Source organism: Danio aesculapii, chromosome 3 (assembly GCF_903798145.1).
Source record: "Danio aesculapii chromosome 3, fDanAes4.1, whole genome shotgun sequence".
Classification (NCBI taxonomy): Eukaryota; Metazoa; Chordata; class Actinopteri; order Cypriniformes; family Danionidae; genus Danio; species Danio aesculapii.
Window position 1 is genome coordinate 49,381,012 of NC_079437.1, and position 18,144 is coordinate 49,399,155.

An 18,144-nucleotide genomic window follows, 5' to 3' on the forward strand; every position below is an offset into this window, starting at 1 on the left:
AGATAGCTAGATTTCTCAGGACCACACTTAAAATCAAGGGATAAGAAAATTTACCAGAATACACCAGTTACAATGGCTGCACACGGAAGTAAGGAGTTGCACAAATTAGTTTTTTTTTTTTGCGCCATTAGTATGAATTTTTACAACAAACAAGCAAATGTTTTAATACGTTCATAACCACAATCGTGTTACCATCATCCTTAAAAACAATAATAAAAACTGCAAAATTTCGCTATCTATAATCCGTAAGATTAAATCCTGTATAGTCCCACAACTATAGTCCCACAACCATAACAAAAAAGTCAAGTGGCTGGGGATGAGCTTTTTACAGTGTCTGGTATAACATTAATCTTGTTTTTGTGTGTTTACATAGATGATGGCCTTGGAGTAAATGCACAGTATCATTACAATCTTATTGCTTAGGGGTAAATTTCGAACCCTTTCCCCTTCGCACTCTGTTTCAAGGGCCAAGGAGAAAGGGGTAGGGGTACAAAAATAGAATTTTAACTGGGCTTTACTCTTCAATTGTTCAAAATCTTTTTTCTGTTGAGCACAAAGGAAGGTAAACTGAAGAGTGCTGGAAAAAACAGCCCCTGACTTATAACCCTAAATGAAAAAAAGTTTGGACAGTATAGAAAAATGCCTACTAGTTTCCAACATACTTCTGACTATCTTGTTTTGTCTTCAAAAAAGGAAAAAAATACGTGAGTGCGAGTAATTGAGGAAATTTTCATTTTTTGGTGAACTATCCCTTTAAAAACCATTCAAATCAAAGTTAAAGGTGCCATTGGATGAAAGTCTAAATATACACTGCAAAAATGCTTATCTTTCTTAGAATTTTTGTCTTGTTTCTAATTGAAATATCTAAAAATTCTTAAATCAAGAAGCATTTTCTAGACAAGCAAAAATAGGGTATGTGTGTGGATGTTCAAGTGAGTTTGAGAGTGAGTGCTAGAGCATGACTGAGTTTGCGAGAGTGTTAAGGCTGATTTATACTTCTGCGTCAAGCACACGCGTATGCTCCGGCACAGCCTGCGTGGTCGCATAGTAACTTCAAAAAAGTAACTACAAGTCGTAACGATGCATAGCCAAGCTCTGTGTTTGGTTGGCTTGGTTATGCTGATGAGTGTGTGCGGAACCGAGAGCTGCGCGAACCCGTTGAAGCGAGTGTTTACAAGTGTTGATTCCTGTGAAGGAGCTCCAGGTGGAAAGTTTTGTTTCTGCCTCTAAATGATCGAGTTTGAGCCACTTGTACGTTAAGTTAGCAATCAGAAAAAACTAAATATCAGCAAAGAAACTCGACACAGAGGAACATAAAAACCTCACTGCCAGCTAGTGTTTTGGAAGTGTTATTGCAGAGCAACACAAACGGGCATATGCTGTGCCAATCATTCGGCGCAGAAGTATAAACCAGCCTTGAGTGTACACATGAGAACGAGTGTGCACATGAGCAAGTGTGACAAAGAGAGTGAGAGTGTGTGTGAGAGTGTGTGAGTGAAAGAGCGAGAGTGTGTGACGCCCCATTCAAACGGGATGTCAGCATCAACTCATCCTATTCACTTTGAATGGGTGACAGCAGGCGTTGCCGAACTGCATTTTGGATCCGTCGGCGCCGCTTCAGCGACATTGCTCGCTGTAGAAGTTAGAAAATTCTGTAAGTGTCAGCCAATCAGATTGCTTTATGCAAAAACCCCAGTTCAGACAGAAGCTGATGGCGGACTAATTTCATTGGCTTTCGCTGCTATGATGATCGGGTCAGCCCCAACTTTAGACACGCCCTCGGTCAAGCACTGAAGCCCCGTGTGAATGCACAATGAGAGCTACAGCAAAAGTGAGTGTGTGTGAGAGAATGAGAGATAGAGAGAGAAGTCATTAGCACAAGCTGTGGAGTGTCAGAGCAGAGCTCATTAATAGTCATGACCCTCCCAAATATGGTCAAAACCAAGCTTTTCACTCTAAGGAAATTTCTGTCGTTATAAATCAGCATATAAAACCATTTCTGTAGAAATTTTACCCATATCTAAGCCACATACCTGCTGTACTGTTGATATCAAAAAAGATTTCCATATAAATCAGTGCACTGTATGGCACCTTTAACTACTTTATTTAATGAAAGCAATAACAAATTCAGTTGTTAAACTAACATATATTTTTGTTTTTTCCTTCTTTAATGGCTCATGGTCAAAAAAAAGCTGGGATTTTGATTGGATGGAATGATTTTATCAATTATGTAGAAGGGAATTTCAGTGGCATTATTCCTCTGTGCTGTTTTTGTTGTTCGGTGAACTTTGCTGTTCTTTAACAAATTTAGTTGGGCTCAAATGCTTAATGCATACAGTATAAGAGAATGGTTTTGTATTGTTTTCCATTCCGTGAAGGTCATGTGTAAATCTTTGTTTGGTTGTGAGCAGGTCCTGGAGTCAGTGGTGAAGAACTGTGGCCAGACCATTCATGATGAAGTGGCCAGTAAGCAGACGATGGAGGAGCTGAAAGAGCTGTTCAAGGTGATTCCTGCTAACCTGTTGTCTGTGAAGTCTGTAGCTTTAAGAGTTTTTGGCCTTTGCGTTTATGATCTTTCCAAGTGGGTCAAAGCCAGTGACTCATGCGGCGCTGCATTTCCTGATTGTGTCGTCAGGTCACATGTTTATTTGAGGGAAGTTCCAGCAGAAATCAGAAACACCACACTGCATTTGGATTTATTTTGCTGACTTTTTGTGAGATTTTGAAGTGTTTCAGGTGACAGAGTGGAATCTGAGTTTTTTTGTTGTTTCTTTTTTTATAAACTTGTCTGGCAACTTCTGAGTTCTGACTTCATGGCTCAGGTATTGTTTTCAAGTTGTTGCTGACAGAATGTAACTTTTCTGTCTTTAGAAACAACCCGAACCTAACGTGAAGAACAAGATCCTTTATCTGATCCAGGCCTGGGCTCACGCCTTCCGAAACGAACCCAAGTACAAAGTTGTCCAGGACACCTATCAAATTATGAAGGTGGAAGGTAAGACATGAACTACCTTTCTATAGTGAGTTCATTCATCCAGTGGTTTGCAGTCAACAAGAGACGATACACTGCTGCATTTAAAAAATTCTTTCCAGCGCAATGCTTATATTTTACTAACACAAAGTATTCATCATTAATATTAAGACTTTACTTTTAAATGAGACCACTTTTATACATTTTTTGACCACTGGCGGTCAAATGTTTGCACTTTGCGCCAATCACTTTAATTAAAATATTAAATTAATTTGTTTTATTATTATTATTTAATTTATCATTTTTTAATAGAATGCTCACAAAAAAGCATTATTTTAATATTTTATTACAGTTTAAAATTTAAATTACAATTTAAAACCTTTTTATTGTAATATTTATTTGAAATGTATGAAGGATTATATGACATTGATGAATGGAGTATGCTGAAAATACAGCTTTTAATCAAAAGAATGAATGACTTTTTTATATTTATTCAAATTAAAGATGGTGGTTTTTAATTAAAGTTATATTTAAGAATATTTGTCTTTATTGTCTTTTTCATTGAATAAAATTTGTGTAGCTTCTTTCAAGAACATCCGAAATTGTGTTATTTGTTTGATTCGTACAGCACTCTCCAGGAAGATTTTAAATTTATTTTTCATATGTCGTATTGGAAAAAAAAACGACTCTATTTTTGTGTTTTTTTTTTGTATCTTTTATTGTTGTATGAAGTTATTATTGTTGTTTTTATTATGTAATATGTTCTAATCTGAACATATTGTAAACAAACAAAAACGCCATTTAAAGGTTAATGATTTAAGTATTTGCATTGTTCTGCAGTTTATAGGAAAAATCTTTTAAAGAGCCCATATTATGGGTTTTTGAAAATGCCCTTCCATGTAGTGTGTAACACAGCTGTAAGTGAAGTGAAATATCCAGCTAAGGCTTAAATCTGTAAGTGTACAGTGTTTAAAACTATTGATTCATCTATAAAAGAGTTGACTCATAGTGCTTCAAACGAGTCGTCTTCATAACGAGTCATTAGGTGTTTCGCGATGACGCAGCCACGAAACACAAGCCTCGCCAGTAGTTACGCGCGCAAACCAGGGAGATTTGAAACCTGCGGCCCCGCCCACTAACACAGAAAAAACACTAGACACACACACACAGACGCCGCCGGTCGAATGAAGTCACGCTGTGCTCAGATGGATAATATTGACAGTCTCTACCCAAAGATGAAACTGTGAAGAGTCAGTGGTTGAGGTTTATTCACTAGTGTAAGTAAGTGCGATTAAAATTGTTGCCTCGTTTACTCTAGCTTGCAAAGTATGTATTTATTGTGTTTTGTTACTTGTTAACCTGGTACAGTACACGCGGTTACTCTTTATATTCTCTTATCACATGTAAGCCACGTTAAAAACGCGACGCGTGCCGCTTTGTTTACGGATTTAACGTTAAAGGCTTTTGTGAGCTCGCGTTCCACTGCCGTTTGTCGTCGCTATGGCGATCGTAAGCTAGGAGACAGGAGACTCGCGTCGCTTTCCCTAGTTCTGAGGAGCGTTGTGTGTGTGTGTGTGTGTGTGTGTGTGTGTGTGTGTGTGCGTGTGTGCGTGCGTGCGTGCGTGCGTGCGTGCGTGCGTGCGTGTGTGCGTGCGTGCGTGCGTGCGTGCGTGCGTGCGTGCGTGCGTGCGTGCGTGCGTGCGTGCGTGCGTGCGTGCGTGAGTGAGTGAGTGAGTGAGTGAGTGAGTGAGTGAGTGAGTGAGAGAGAGAGAGAGAGAGACACACAGAGACACACAGAGACACACAGAGACACACAGAGACACACAGAGACACTCGCGTCGCTTCCCCCAGTTCTTCTGAGGAGGGTTGTGTGTGTGAAAAAAGCCTTACACTATGAAGCGCGTGTGCACTGTGACTACTTTTATATAGTTGATTACCAGCTGGGCATTTCACTCTGTCTCGTGCTGAAGCCTGTCACTGTCGACCAATCGCAGCAGGCTGTCATCGGTCCAATCAGCGCAGATTAGCTTCGCGCTGAGGAGGGGGTTGGGAACAAATGAATCGCTGAACGATTCATATGGGAGTCGTTGGGATAATTAGGTAAAAATAAATGCAGATTATAAGACCATAAAAGTGTTTTATGACCTTGCATGCATATTAGACTGTTGTTGGAGACCCTTACAACCTAAATATGACCCTATTTCATGTATAATATGGGCTCTTTAATGCATAATGCATTCTGTAGCAGAAATACTCATTAATTGGTTTTTAATTTAAAATTAAAGGGGACTAGGGATGCTTAAAATAACTGATTAACTGTTAACCGCAAGGGTGCTATTTTAACAGATTAATGGTATCAGGTAAATGATTAAAAATTATTATTTTATATATTTTTAAAGTTTGGCTGCATAAGGCGCCGATCACTTCGAACGCACTTTTTGCATTGAGAGTCGCATCTTTTGAATAGTTTACTTATGGCCGCGAGTGTTTTGCACGCTACATCAGTCGCGTCTTTTTCATTCTTCAATCAAATGAAAGCAGAGGCAGGGTTTCAGTTGAGGTGACATCAGTGTTTGTGTTGTCAAGGTGACTACGGAGAACTTTTAAAGATGGAGCAGAGACTAGTGATCAATGTGATCGGTCCCTAAAACACACATTTGTTAACTCGCGTGATGCAACCACATGTGCTTACAGACGTATTTTGCCAAAGAAGCAAAGTTAAATAGATAGATATTGCTGTTTATAGTTTGACACAGACGAGTTGATGCTAAACCAGTGCTGATGCTGATCGCCTCTGTCCTGGATCTGCGTCATAAACTCAATAAATAGGCTATTGATGAGTTCATTTACAACTAACAAACCAACCTTTTTTTCCATGTGGAAAATTACAGTTATTAATAGTTCTTATTAAATATCCATTTTTAAAATAGCCTTCATAGCCTAATCTACGAACCAAACAAATCCAAAGATTTTCTTGATTTTTGCATAATTATAACTCCGCACCAGGCTTTCGTTTTACAGCTTATAAAAAATCTATGCAAATGAATTCAATATCATATGTAAACAACAAAATTGTTACATGCTAAAGTAGCCTTTACTTTACAAAAAGTCAACAAATGAGCCTTGTCATTCTCTTTCATCACATTCAGCGCACGCACATGAACCGCGAGTGAGAGAGAAAATAAAAACTCACAAGCTCTAAGGTAAAATCTACAGACACCGGGAAGGGCGGTGATGGTGGGGAAAAAAAAACTGTGATAGGAATATATATATATTTTTAAAGTTTTTGTGTTCCCTCGCAAAGATTGCATTATCTCGCAAAGATGTTTTGCGATCCCTCGCAAAACAGTTTTTCCACAAACACTTCCGGTTCACTTCATACATGTCAACCCTCTCATTTTTGCCAGTATTATTCCGTGTTTTACCATTCTATCTCGCTATCATCCTATCATTAAGTATTTTCCCATATTTCTTATATTTTTAATCTTGAAAGCACACTGAAATGAATATAAAAATGTCTGCATTCACTTTCTTTCCATTTAAAGCTGTGTGTCAATCATCGCCCTTCATATGCAACCTCTGAATCAGCAAATGCATGTATAAGCGCCCTGATGGATGCACTCCGTATGATAACTGATCCCAGATCAGCTTCTGTACATTCCATTTAAAGTGACACCCGAATCCTAAACTGTCCTGCACTTTAGCTCTTCTTTAAATGGCGTGTACAGAAGCTGATCTGGGAGCAGTTTACCATACAGTCCGTCAGAGCGCTTAGACATGCATTCTCTGATTCAGAGGTTGCATATAAAGGGCGATGATTGACGCACAGCTTTAATGGAATCAAGGTGAATGCAGACTTTTTTATACTGATTAATATTTTTATATTAATTTCAGCATGCTTTCAAGATTTAAAATACACAGTTGAATTATTAGCCCCCCCCCCACCCCTTTTTTTTAAAAATATTTCCCTAATTATGTTTAACAGAGCAAGGAAATATTCTGATAATATTTTTTTCTTCTGGAGAAAGTCTTATATGCTTTATTTCGGCTAGAATAAAATCAGTTTTAAATTTTTTTATGAACCATTTTAAGGTCAAAATCATTAGCCCCTTTAAGCTAATTTTTTTTCGACTGTCTTCAGAACAAACCATCATTATACAATAACTACCCTAATTACCCTAACCTGCCTAATTAACCTAGTTAAGCCTTTAAATGTCACTTTAAGCTAAATTGTCTAGTAAAATATTATTTACTCTCATCAAGGAAAAGTTAAAATAAACCAGTTATTAGAAATGAGTTATTAAAACTATTATGTTTGGAAATGTGTTGTAAAAAATCTTCTCCTCGTTAAAAAAAATTGGGGAAAAATAAACTAATAATTTAGGGGGACTAATAATTCTAACTTCAACTGTATGAGAAATATGGGAAAATATTTAATGATAGGATGATAGCGGGATAGAATGGTGAAATACGGGAGAATACTGGCAAAAACGGGAGGGTTAACATGTATGAAGTGAACAGGAAGTGTTTTAAAGAAAAACGGTTTTGCAAAACATCTTTGCGAGATAACACAATCTTTATGAGGGAACGCAAAAACCTAAAAATATATATGTTTTCCTGTCAGTGTTTGTTTTCTCACATCCAGTTTTTTTTTCCTTCCACCCAATTTTGTCCCCCACCATCCCCATTTGTCCCTTTCCGGGTCTCCGTAAAAATCAGATGCTCAAGACATAATCATTAATCTGTAATGCCTTTTATTAAAAATATTGACAGAGGCTTGTGATATAAGAATTAGAGCATTAATTAAACCCATAGGCCTATTTTCTGTGGAGTGATCAATTTAAGGTAGCCTGACATTTTTATTTGAAAAAAAAAAAAAACATATGGTTGGACAAACAGCATATGCCGGTTCTTAAAAAGAATTCACATTTTTAAAATAAAATCGATGCTTCAACTTTTTCAGGTCACGTCTTCCCAGAATTCAAGGAGAGCGATGCCATGTTTGCAGCAGAGAGGGTGAGAATAACTCTTTTGTAAAGCTGATGCATTCTGCACACTCTGAGAGGATTGGTTCATGAGCGGTTTGTGTTTGTTTTTTTTATTCCAGGCCCCTGATTGGGTGGATGCAGAGGAGTGTCACAGATGTAGGGTTCAGTTTGGGGTTATGACCCGAAAGGTACATAAAACTTCTTTGATAATCTTGAATCTAGAGTTACTGAATGTTAATCAAATGATATGAATGCACTGTTCTCATGATGCATAAGCTGCTGGTGGTTCTTTCAGCACCACTGCAGGGCATGTGGGCAGATTTTCTGTGGGAAGTGCTCTTCGAAGTACTCAACCATTCCCAAGTTCGGTATTGAGAAGGAGGTGCGAGTGTGTGAGCCCTGCTTCGAGATTCTCAACAAGTGAGTATATGTGAAGACGGATACCTCTCATTGTGCTGCTGCTTTTGTTCTTTGCGGAACAGTGAGGATTACCTTGAGTTAATAGACCATTTCATGCCCATGAACATTTCCTGCTAGTTATCAAACTATTTCATGACTATAAGAAGGCAATTCAATAATAACTTATTGGAAGCTCTAGAAATTTAATATGTAAAACAGAAAATACATTTGGACCATAGTTTTCGTTTACATCCCTCAAAATGGTCTATATTTTACTAATTTAGTCAAGTTTTGAGAGTCCAAATGCAATGACTGCATTTTGAAGCATTTTGTAATGCTCTTAGAATGAGCCTGTTAGTTCAAGTTACGTTTGTTTATTGTTTTTTGTTTTTTATTTTTATATTTGGGACCCTGAACCACAAACCTTAAGCTGCATGATATATTTGTGGGATTAGCCAAAATACATTGAATAAGACAAAATTCTTCTTTTTTTTTTTAATGGCAAAAACATTAGGATATCATGATCATGTTCCTATTTTCAATCATCAAATATATTATCAAAACACTTTTTGATTTGTATAATGCACATCATTTCAGAACTCAATTTGAGCAAATTAAAATATGTAGGTGTGTAATACCACACATGCTAGAGTGACATTTTACTGAATATCAGTTGCAAATGTGATATTGATAATATAGTTGCTTTTTTAACTACTTTTGCCAATGAAAATAGTTGGAATCAAAACCAGAGCAGAATATTTGTGCCTTTAAGAGTAGTTTCCTTTCTACATGATGTTTTTGGAGTTAATAATTGAAGGCAAATTTTCACTGATTCAGTCATAGCTACTTTCTTTGATTATAAATGAGAAAGTTGTTTTACATGTAAAAATTGTTTGGTTCCATGAATCACTCATTAAAGCCATCTACGAGTGTTCTTAGTGTAATATTTATAGACCATTTTAATGTGGTGACGTCATTGGCCCATGAACATTTTCTGCTTGTTTTCAAACTATTTCATAATTGCAGCAAAATGCAATTCAATCCTATATTACCGTTAAAACAGCTGTCATAAAATTATTTATTAATATCTGGACCTTTCTGAACTCTCGGAAACTATAGAAATTAAAAATGTAAAACAGGAATATTTGTTGGGACAATTGTAATTGTTGACATCTCTCAAAATGGTCTATTTGCCCATAAAAAAGATTATACAGTAACTGATGATTATACAGTTACAATACTCCACCTTTTTATTCACCTAAACCTGTAGGGCTTAATCTTAATCACAGTTACACGTTGTTGTAAACGGTAGCCAATCTCCTGTCATGTAATGCCATGTTTTTGTTTGACATGCACTGCTAATCAAAAGTTTAGTCACTACTTTTTCCTTCTATTATCTTCTGTTATTTTGTTCATTCTGTTATGTTTTTAATTAAGAAAGCACACAATAAACTGGTCAAAAGTGACTAAAGACACATTAATAACGTTACAAAAGGCTTGTAGTTCAAATTATTGTGGTTCTTCAAAATTTGTCTTAAGAAATCCTTAAAGTACAAAAATGACCCGCAATAGGCGAAATCTGCGAAGTAGTCAGCTTTTTTTAAATTTATATATATATATATATATATATATATATATATATATACACAATTATTAAAGATGTTTTAAGGCTGTAAAACCCCTCACTACACACTTTATACACTTTTCTCAGACAGGCATTACCATTTTCACACTTTTCTCTCATTTAAACACTCTCAAAGATCAAACTTTTATAGAAAAATAATTCCAGTATTATAAAATGAAACCAAAGATCAAAATCATTTGATCTTCATTTATTTATTCCGTAATAAAGCCACGTACACAGCTGTGTAACTTCTACCTTCCTTTAGCGTGTCCAGAAGTCCAAATTTTTATGCGATGGTTAGCATTGTCCTCTGTCTTTTGTGTGCCTTTGGTGCAGAAAATTTCGTCGACATTTTGGGGGAAAAACTCGCAACCATACAGTACAGCACTTCAGAGTCACACTGCTAGTGATTGAAGGTTTATGTATATTTGGCAAGCTGAATGCCTTCTGTACTGTACAGAAGACGAGGCATGGAGGAGATTGATTGACAGTGGTCTACAGCCAGTCTGGATGCAGAACACAATGCACTAATTAGGACGCAGAACAATGTGCTGTAGAAAAAATCTTGTCAAATTACATGAAAAAAGTCAGCGAAACTGTGAGGCCATGAAAAGAGAACCGCGTTATAGCGAGGGACCACTGTTACATTTCTGCAAATATGTAGCATCACAGTTGTTTTCAACATTGATATTATAAACTGTTACTAGATCATTAAATGAATTATTTCTGAAGGATCGAGTAAAACTGAATATAATACTGATGGAATCATTAAAAAAAAGATTTTTATACCCATCATTTAAACACTTATATATTTGCTACCTTTAGCAGCTTTTCAACTGTGTGGTATCATGATCTATTTAAGTCATTAGACAAAGAGAGAACTAAACTGGTCACAGTCATATTTTCATCAGAAAACCCCACACCTCCGCAATATCTTTTGATTCATTAATTCTATATATCTTTAATGTTATGGTTTTTGTGTTGGATTTGTGATGTTTATAATTCTGCTGACCTCCAGAGATTTACCAGGATGTGTGTCTCTCCAAACCCTTTCTCCTCACCAGCCACCCTTCCCTCTCTCCCCCTCCTAGAAAAGCGGAAGGGAAGGCATCCAGCGCTGGGCCGTCGGAACTCCCCCCTGAGTACCTGACCAGCCCTCTGTCCCAGCAGTCTCAGGTAGTGCCCACCGAATCAGTAAGTAGTTGCATTTCATAGAGGGCTTTTGCTCATGGGCGTCACAATTATGAAGCATTCTGCCAAATTTATCGACACGGACAATACAACTATAGCATTGTCATTCGTGCAACGGTTTATTTGGAACTTCAATGCAAAGCAATTTTGAGGCTCATGAGTGAGGGCACATTTTGCTGTCTAGTAACGTCTGTCAATCCCATTCTAATCAGTGATATTTAAAGGTGAAGTGTCATTTCTGTGCCAATGCCTAAAATATGTCCTCTGGATATTTATTTTTGTTTGGCGTTTATATTTACAGTGCTGTTCAAAAGTTTGTTTTTTAAAAAAAAAATTTATCTTCAAAATAAAAAGAGAAATACTAGTTTTGAAGACCTTCTTTTCAAGACTAAAGATGAGATGAAGGGATGACAGATATTATTTTCATTGACGAAAAAATACGAGACTAAAGTGTAGTAAAAATGATAAAAATGCAAGCAACATTACTCCGTCTTAATGCACTGCATTGCCCTGTTCATTCATTAGATGAGTAGATCCAAAGACTATAGAATACACAAAACATGTCACTCGTATAGTTTTGAATGGGGAAAAGTGTTACAGTCAATATGGCGAATGAAGCCCCGCCCACAGGAGCCAATCATTGATGTAGACTGACGATTCTCCGGTCGAGGTGCTGGGACCAGAAGTGAATTTCTGCAGATTTTGTGAGACTCCAATGTTTAGAAATGAAACTAAAGAGACAGTTGTTGTTTAAATGTATTGATGTAATATAAAATTTAATTGTAAGCTTGTCAAGCAATTTTGGAGAATTTGATGTTTCCCATTTCAAACCGAATGCCCGAGCATACTTCCTGAGAGGTATGAGAAAGTTTTATGACATGATAAATGTTCTTATTGGCACTTTTAATAATTTTAGCATGTCCTTGTTGAGTCATAAATATATAAATAAATACGCCTTTGAATGGTGTATGTTCACACTAATCAACCAGATTTGCACCAAATAGTTCAGTCAATAAGAATGTTTACATGGACACCAATAATTCGATTTTAGGACGATTAAGACAATACTCTGATATTGTCTGAAGAGTCTACCATACAAAAAGCAATTTATTTTTTGTGTTTTTCCCGTTGTGTAGGATTTTTTTTCCACGTTTTGTGACAGGATAGTCTATATCCGCATGGCTGTTTGACACCATTCTCTGCACCCACAGAGTCAGTGAAGGACCACAGACACCTGCATCATGAAATGCGGAGGCTTTTTTTTCACAAGGCATGTGGTATCAAATTCCATTAAAACAACACTCTAAAACACTCAATCCAATATCTCGTTTGACATGGGGGCCATGCATGAAATGTTGCTGAATAAAAGTGTAAGTGCCAAACTGCAATTAAAGTTGACAAATTAAAAATTAAACACTTGAAATTACATGAAACTCTTAAGAAAACGTGGAAAGCGCGGTGACGCGATGACGTTAATCATATTATGTGCTATAACATGTAAAACAGGATCATGAAAGGAACATTCAAAAAGCAACTCATGTAAACACCTTAATCATATTATTATTCAGATTAAGGCAAATAATTTGATTACTGATGTCCATGTAATAAAATTTTCAGTTTGGTCTGGTGCTGTTCAGAATAGTTCAGAAATGACATCCTTCACCTTTCAATATAGTTGTATAACAAATCAGTGATCATATCAGTGTTGTTTTTTTTTTTTTAATATTTTATAAAAATGTATTAACATTTTGTCTTAATCGGGGTAAGCTGATGATTTTTTCTCTCTTATTAATTAATAATTACTAATTATTCCATTATAAACTGTAAACTCATTTTCTAATGTTCCCTTACCTGAATATTTAATAGACCAAATAGTGTTAAATTATAATGAGAAGCAAAATTGTTATGAGAAAATTTTTTCTCTATTTGTACATGTATTGAAATGAATACAAATGGAATGAAATGGTGTCCATCTGGGTTTCTCCACCCCGGTGTTGTTTGTGTCTGACCTGCTGTGGCTGCTCTGCTCCTTAGATGCCTCCTAAAAGAGACGAGGCGGCGCTGCAGGAGGAAGAGGAGCTTCAACTGGCCATTGCTCTGTCCCAGAGTGAGGCCGAGGAGAAGGAGAGGATGGTGAGACGTCTGCATCCACAGACCAGTGCTTCTGTCAGCGTGAACGAAGACTTGTGTGATGATTGATTGTGTTTGTGTGCGTTTGTGCAGAGACAGAAGAACACTTATTCTGCCTATCCCAAAGCAGATCCCACTCCCGTGACCTCCTCTGCTCCTCCGGTCAGCACTCTCTACTCCTCACCTGTGGTAAGAGATGTTGATTTAGTCTGTAATTAGAATGAACTCTGGTGTGATTGCTCTATTAGTGATATGCTTTGGAATAAGTGTGAATGCTAAATCTTGATGTGCACCACAAATACATAGAGGTCCACTTCCAAATGTAACCTAAATGTCATTGAACTTGAGGTGCATCACAATGAATAAGCTTTCTGTTGATGTATGATTTTTTTTAGAATAGACGTTTTATTTGCTGTCAACAAGTTCTTAACTGAAACCAATATAACAAGCATTGTTTTAAATGTTTTATTGTATTCTTAAATGGCAATGTAAACACTAAGTTGATGTAGTGGCTAATCTCTGTATAGAGGCTCTGGTCAAGAAGACAAAGGGTCTTATCATACACCCGGCGCAAGGCGCAATGCAAATGTTATATGCTAGTTTCAGCTCGACACTATTGTCATTTTGATGTTTTGCACGACGCTGTATAAATAGCAAATTTATTTGTGCTCATGTGGGCTCATAGGCGTTCTGGTCTAAAAAAGGAGTTGTGTTAAGGCGCATTGCTGGTGTGTTGCTATTTTGAGGAACTAAAATAGCCTGCACAATAGACCAGCTGAGAACAGGTCTAAAGTCCAGCACAGAGCACGTTAGTTGTGCGCCTCCCTTACACTTTGCTTAAAGCACACAGGATATGCAGCAAAATACAAATATCGTTACAAATGAAAAATAATTAAAGGAATAAAATGTTACAAAAATTATTATTTTATACATAAATATCCAAACCTCTGTTTTTATGCCTTCAACTCGGGGGGTGGGCGGGTCAGTTTATTTATGATAATTTGCTTTTGGATAATGTCGTTATTAGTAGTAGTATTATTTATTATATGCATATTTATATTTGTTTTTTTAAAAACAAGCTTAGATTTGCCCACCTGTCAGGTTTTGGAATATATGGGGCATTGGACGTGTGTTGGATATAACTCACTTTTTTGAGCGCACATTTTATTATTGTTCATTTATTCATTTGCTGGAAATCAGAACTGAATTTAGAAATTGTTTTGAAACAAATCTTTACGCTTAACAAACCAAATTAATTATGTAGGCTAATGGATGTCTGTGCGTACAACACGTTTCCTTATCCACGAAAGAAAGTGAAAGTAAAGAATGAGGAGGCTCATCTCTCATTCTTGTGCTGCAAATTGTCTGTTTAACTGTTTTTTCATTAGTGAAGCTCTCAGTTTCTTAAAGGGAATGGGAGATGACACTCTGCTTGGTTTATTCTCAAAACACACCTATAACTCATTAAGAGAATAAGCTCAACCCTGTTAGACGCAAAGCAAATTTTTATGTCCTTAAAATAGCAAAAGTGGATTCTGACATTCCCTTAATGCTTTTGTGCCCTGCGCTGTGGACTTTGTGCCTAGATCGTTAAAATAGAGCCCAATGTCTTACCCGAAATGTCTTTTAAAGTTTTATTCTTTACAAAGAAGTTCACACAATCATACAGCAACGCAGGTTTCTGCAGAGTGAGACACAGAAGGAAGAGTGTGTTCTTCTTTTAACTAGTTTCTACTACCCACAAGTAGGGGTGGGCAATATGTAAAAAATATCATATCACGATTTTTATCCTGATTCTTTTTCAAGTAGTTTTTTTAAGACTGTTTTGCAAATTACAAAGGTAAAATGCAACCAAACTAATGTCACCATATAAAAATATACTCTTACCATGTATGTTTAAGAATATTTTAATCAGGGCTCTGAACCGGTTCAAGGAATGGAAATGAAAAACGGAAACAAATGACATTTTGCAGGAACTGAAACAAAAAAAACGAAAACAAGTTCAACTTTAATCGTTCTGAACAGAAACATTTACAGTTAACCGGTTAATAACGTTATTTTATTGTTCTTTTTATTATATGAATTTGGAAGACCAAAAGCATTCATTTAAATCACGTGCACAAATGCGACAGTGATGCATAAAACGTAAAATGTCTGCGAAGCAGACGTCATAAGCGAGAGTCGTTTCTGATGCGACAAGCTTGTCTTAAAGGTTAATGAGAACCTGGCTCTTTCATGTACAAAGGTTTGTTTCAGTTTAAGTTATTGCTCTTAAAACTTGTATTTATACTAAATGAATTATTGATTTGTCGATTGTTTTTAGATGGGTCTCCATAAAGAAAATCCTTTTGTTAATATTTCTTTTATGACGAATCATCTGATAAATCAATCTGTAATATTGAAGGATGAGGGGCAGATCATAAACATGATAGATAAAGTTTTGAATGATATGATATATTAACAAACCACCCAAACCTTTTCTATTCTGAGAATTACAGTATTCAGTAGCTTAGTCCTTATAAACCATCCATTAATAAAATACATTATTTACAAGGCAACTGAAGAAATAACCAAATATGCAATATGATCCACATAATGATCACAATGAAATGAGGTAACCGCTCATTTTTATATAAACTATAAATGTCTGGCCGCGATGCGTATTTATGCCAGTCTATGAAAAGATAATATAGTTTGAAACACTTTTTATTTTTATTTTTATTAAAAATGTGGTGGTGTTTCCACCAACTGTGTCTTTCATTACTGAAGCAACTCTCTTCCAAAACCGATAGTTACTTCATGTAGTTGACTACATTTCAATCGAATGAAAAATCAATTTAGATATAGTCAATATTTGCAGAAACTGTAAAAAGAAACTGTGAAGTGCAGCCACACATTGAATTTGAGGTCTCATCTCGCTCTCGCTTTAAAACATGTCATTCATAACACAGAACTGTAGACCTGCAGTGTGTAAACTGTATACAGGGGGTGTTGGTCAATAGCCATCAGCACAAGGCTATTGAACTAATATCTCAGAGGTAGATTATGTTAGCCTAATTTGTGAGATTTAAAAAAATAAAAGACACTTTAAAAAATTAACACGCAAATCAGCAACAAATAAAACTGGTTGCGCGTTTCAGCACTTGCTGTTAGATAAGGAGATGGGACTGTGTGTGTAGTGCCCGTAAGCAGCGTGTTTCAATCAACTGCTGCTGGTGAGCGAGAGCCGGTATAGATATAACCAAAAGCAAGTTTATAGTATAAATATTTCATTAACAATACTTAGCGAAAATTCTATTAATTTTACCGCTCAAATAGAATTTTTTTTAGTTGCACCATTAAGAAATCAGGCCACTCTAGAGCCCTGCAATACTTTATAATGAAATAATGTTATTAACCGTTTTTTTTTTTTTTTTTCTAGAAAACGGTTTTCAGAATGTTTTGTTTAATAAGGAATGCAAGAACAGAAACAAAAAAAATAAAACAATTCTGCTTGGAGTGATCGAATGGATTTTTTTTTTTCATTTTTAAGCTTTGCTATATGGCGATACAACGATTTTTCTGGAAAAAATGGATCGTGCAGTAATTTTGATCGTCCACGATCAAATATTGTGTTATCGCACAGCCCTACCCACCAGGTCACCATACATGGATTACAGTTTTTTTCCCAGCCACATGTAGCCTAACTATGTAATGTACTGTATACAGAAGGACAGATGATAAACAGATGTCAACGTAGCCACATATGGCCTAAGTAATGTTTATAGAAGGAATAAAACAGACCTCGTAATGTATAGAAATGAATTTACACCTCATGAACTACAAGTAAATGTATAATTTATTTTTTTTAAGGACTAGTCCCAGTGTGAACACATCCAAAGTTATTCAGTCCAGAGCTTTTTCTAAAATGGTTTTCTAAAAATAGTTTCTCTTTTTAAATTTCAGAACTCATCAGCTCCATCGGCTGAAGAAGTGGATCCAGAGGTAAAATACCTTTTCTTTTTTTTTTTTTTTTTTTTTTTTTTAACTTGTTAATGCAAAGATGAAAATGATCTCTATTTTTTTACGGTGAATTAGTAGAGTCAATATGATAATAAATGTCCAGTCTTGTTATACAAGTTACCGTTAAAAAATGTTGTGGTTGGAAAAGCTTTTTGTGAATCTCTGTTTAACAAGGGAGTGTTTGTGATCAAAACTACAGTTAAAAACGATAATATAATCTGTTTTTATTTCACTATGTGCATCATCGTACAGAAATACGTCAAATATGATGATTTGATGCCTGTGTTGTTATAAATATTGAAAGCTGTTGTGCTACTTAGTATTTTTGTGGAATTCGTGATACATTTGTTATTTAATAAATATAAAAATGCAAAAAAATTTTATCAAATTTTATAGAAAAAGAATATTATAACATTACAAATGTTACTTTTATCCAATTTATGGCTGACAACAAAGTCAACAACAACATCAAAGTACTGAAAAACACAGTCTGTGTATTAAATAATATTTTCTTTGTTTTCAGCTGGCCCGTTACCTGAACAGAACTTACTGGGAGAAAAAACAAGAAGAGGTTCGCAAGAGCCCCACCCCCTCTGCTCCTGCTCCTGTTTCATTGGCTGAGCCTGTACCGGTCAGCCAACCAGTGGAAAGCCACGTTCCAGTCCAGCCAATCAACATCGTGGAGGTATTTGGAGCGCTGATCATCTTCTTTTACTACAGTTTTTTTTTTGGTCTCAGTTTATTTTTATGTACAATTCTCGCGATTAACAAACCATTGACTAAAAATTTTTGGCTGCATGAACTACTAATTAACTGCTCTAATAACGGCTGAAAATGTA

At 36.0% G+C, this 18,144-nt stretch overlaps 1 protein-coding gene across 8 annotated transcripts in view; it reads left to right on the top strand.

The window, feature by feature from the left end:
* hgs (hepatocyte growth factor-regulated tyrosine kinase substrate) overlaps positions 1 to 18,144 on the top strand; it is a 42,232-nt gene that overhangs the window by 7,328 nt on the left and 16,760 nt on the right. For 2 of the 8 annotated variants that reach the window (XM_056454163.1, XM_056454164.1), the window contains exons 4-13: positions 2,412 to 2,504; positions 2,872 to 2,995; positions 7,935 to 7,987; positions 8,079 to 8,147; positions 8,255 to 8,379; positions 11,047 to 11,176; positions 13,208 to 13,306; positions 13,397 to 13,492; positions 17,249 to 17,287; positions 17,829 to 17,990. In XM_056454163.1, coding sequence (XP_056310138.1) covers positions 2,412 to 2,504; positions 2,872 to 2,995; positions 7,935 to 7,987; positions 8,079 to 8,147; positions 8,255 to 8,379; positions 11,047 to 11,176; positions 13,208 to 13,306; positions 13,397 to 13,492; positions 17,249 to 17,287; positions 17,829 to 17,990 — 990 coding nt within the window. Of the gene's footprint in view, positions 1 to 2,411; positions 2,505 to 2,647; positions 2,737 to 2,871; positions 2,996 to 7,934; positions 7,988 to 8,078; positions 8,148 to 8,254; positions 8,380 to 11,046; positions 11,177 to 13,207; positions 13,307 to 13,396; positions 13,493 to 17,248; positions 17,288 to 17,828; positions 17,991 to 18,144 lie in introns of those variants that run through there. The other 6 variants (XM_056454166.1, XM_056454167.1, XM_056454169.1 and 3 more) reach the window with 4 other exon arrangements.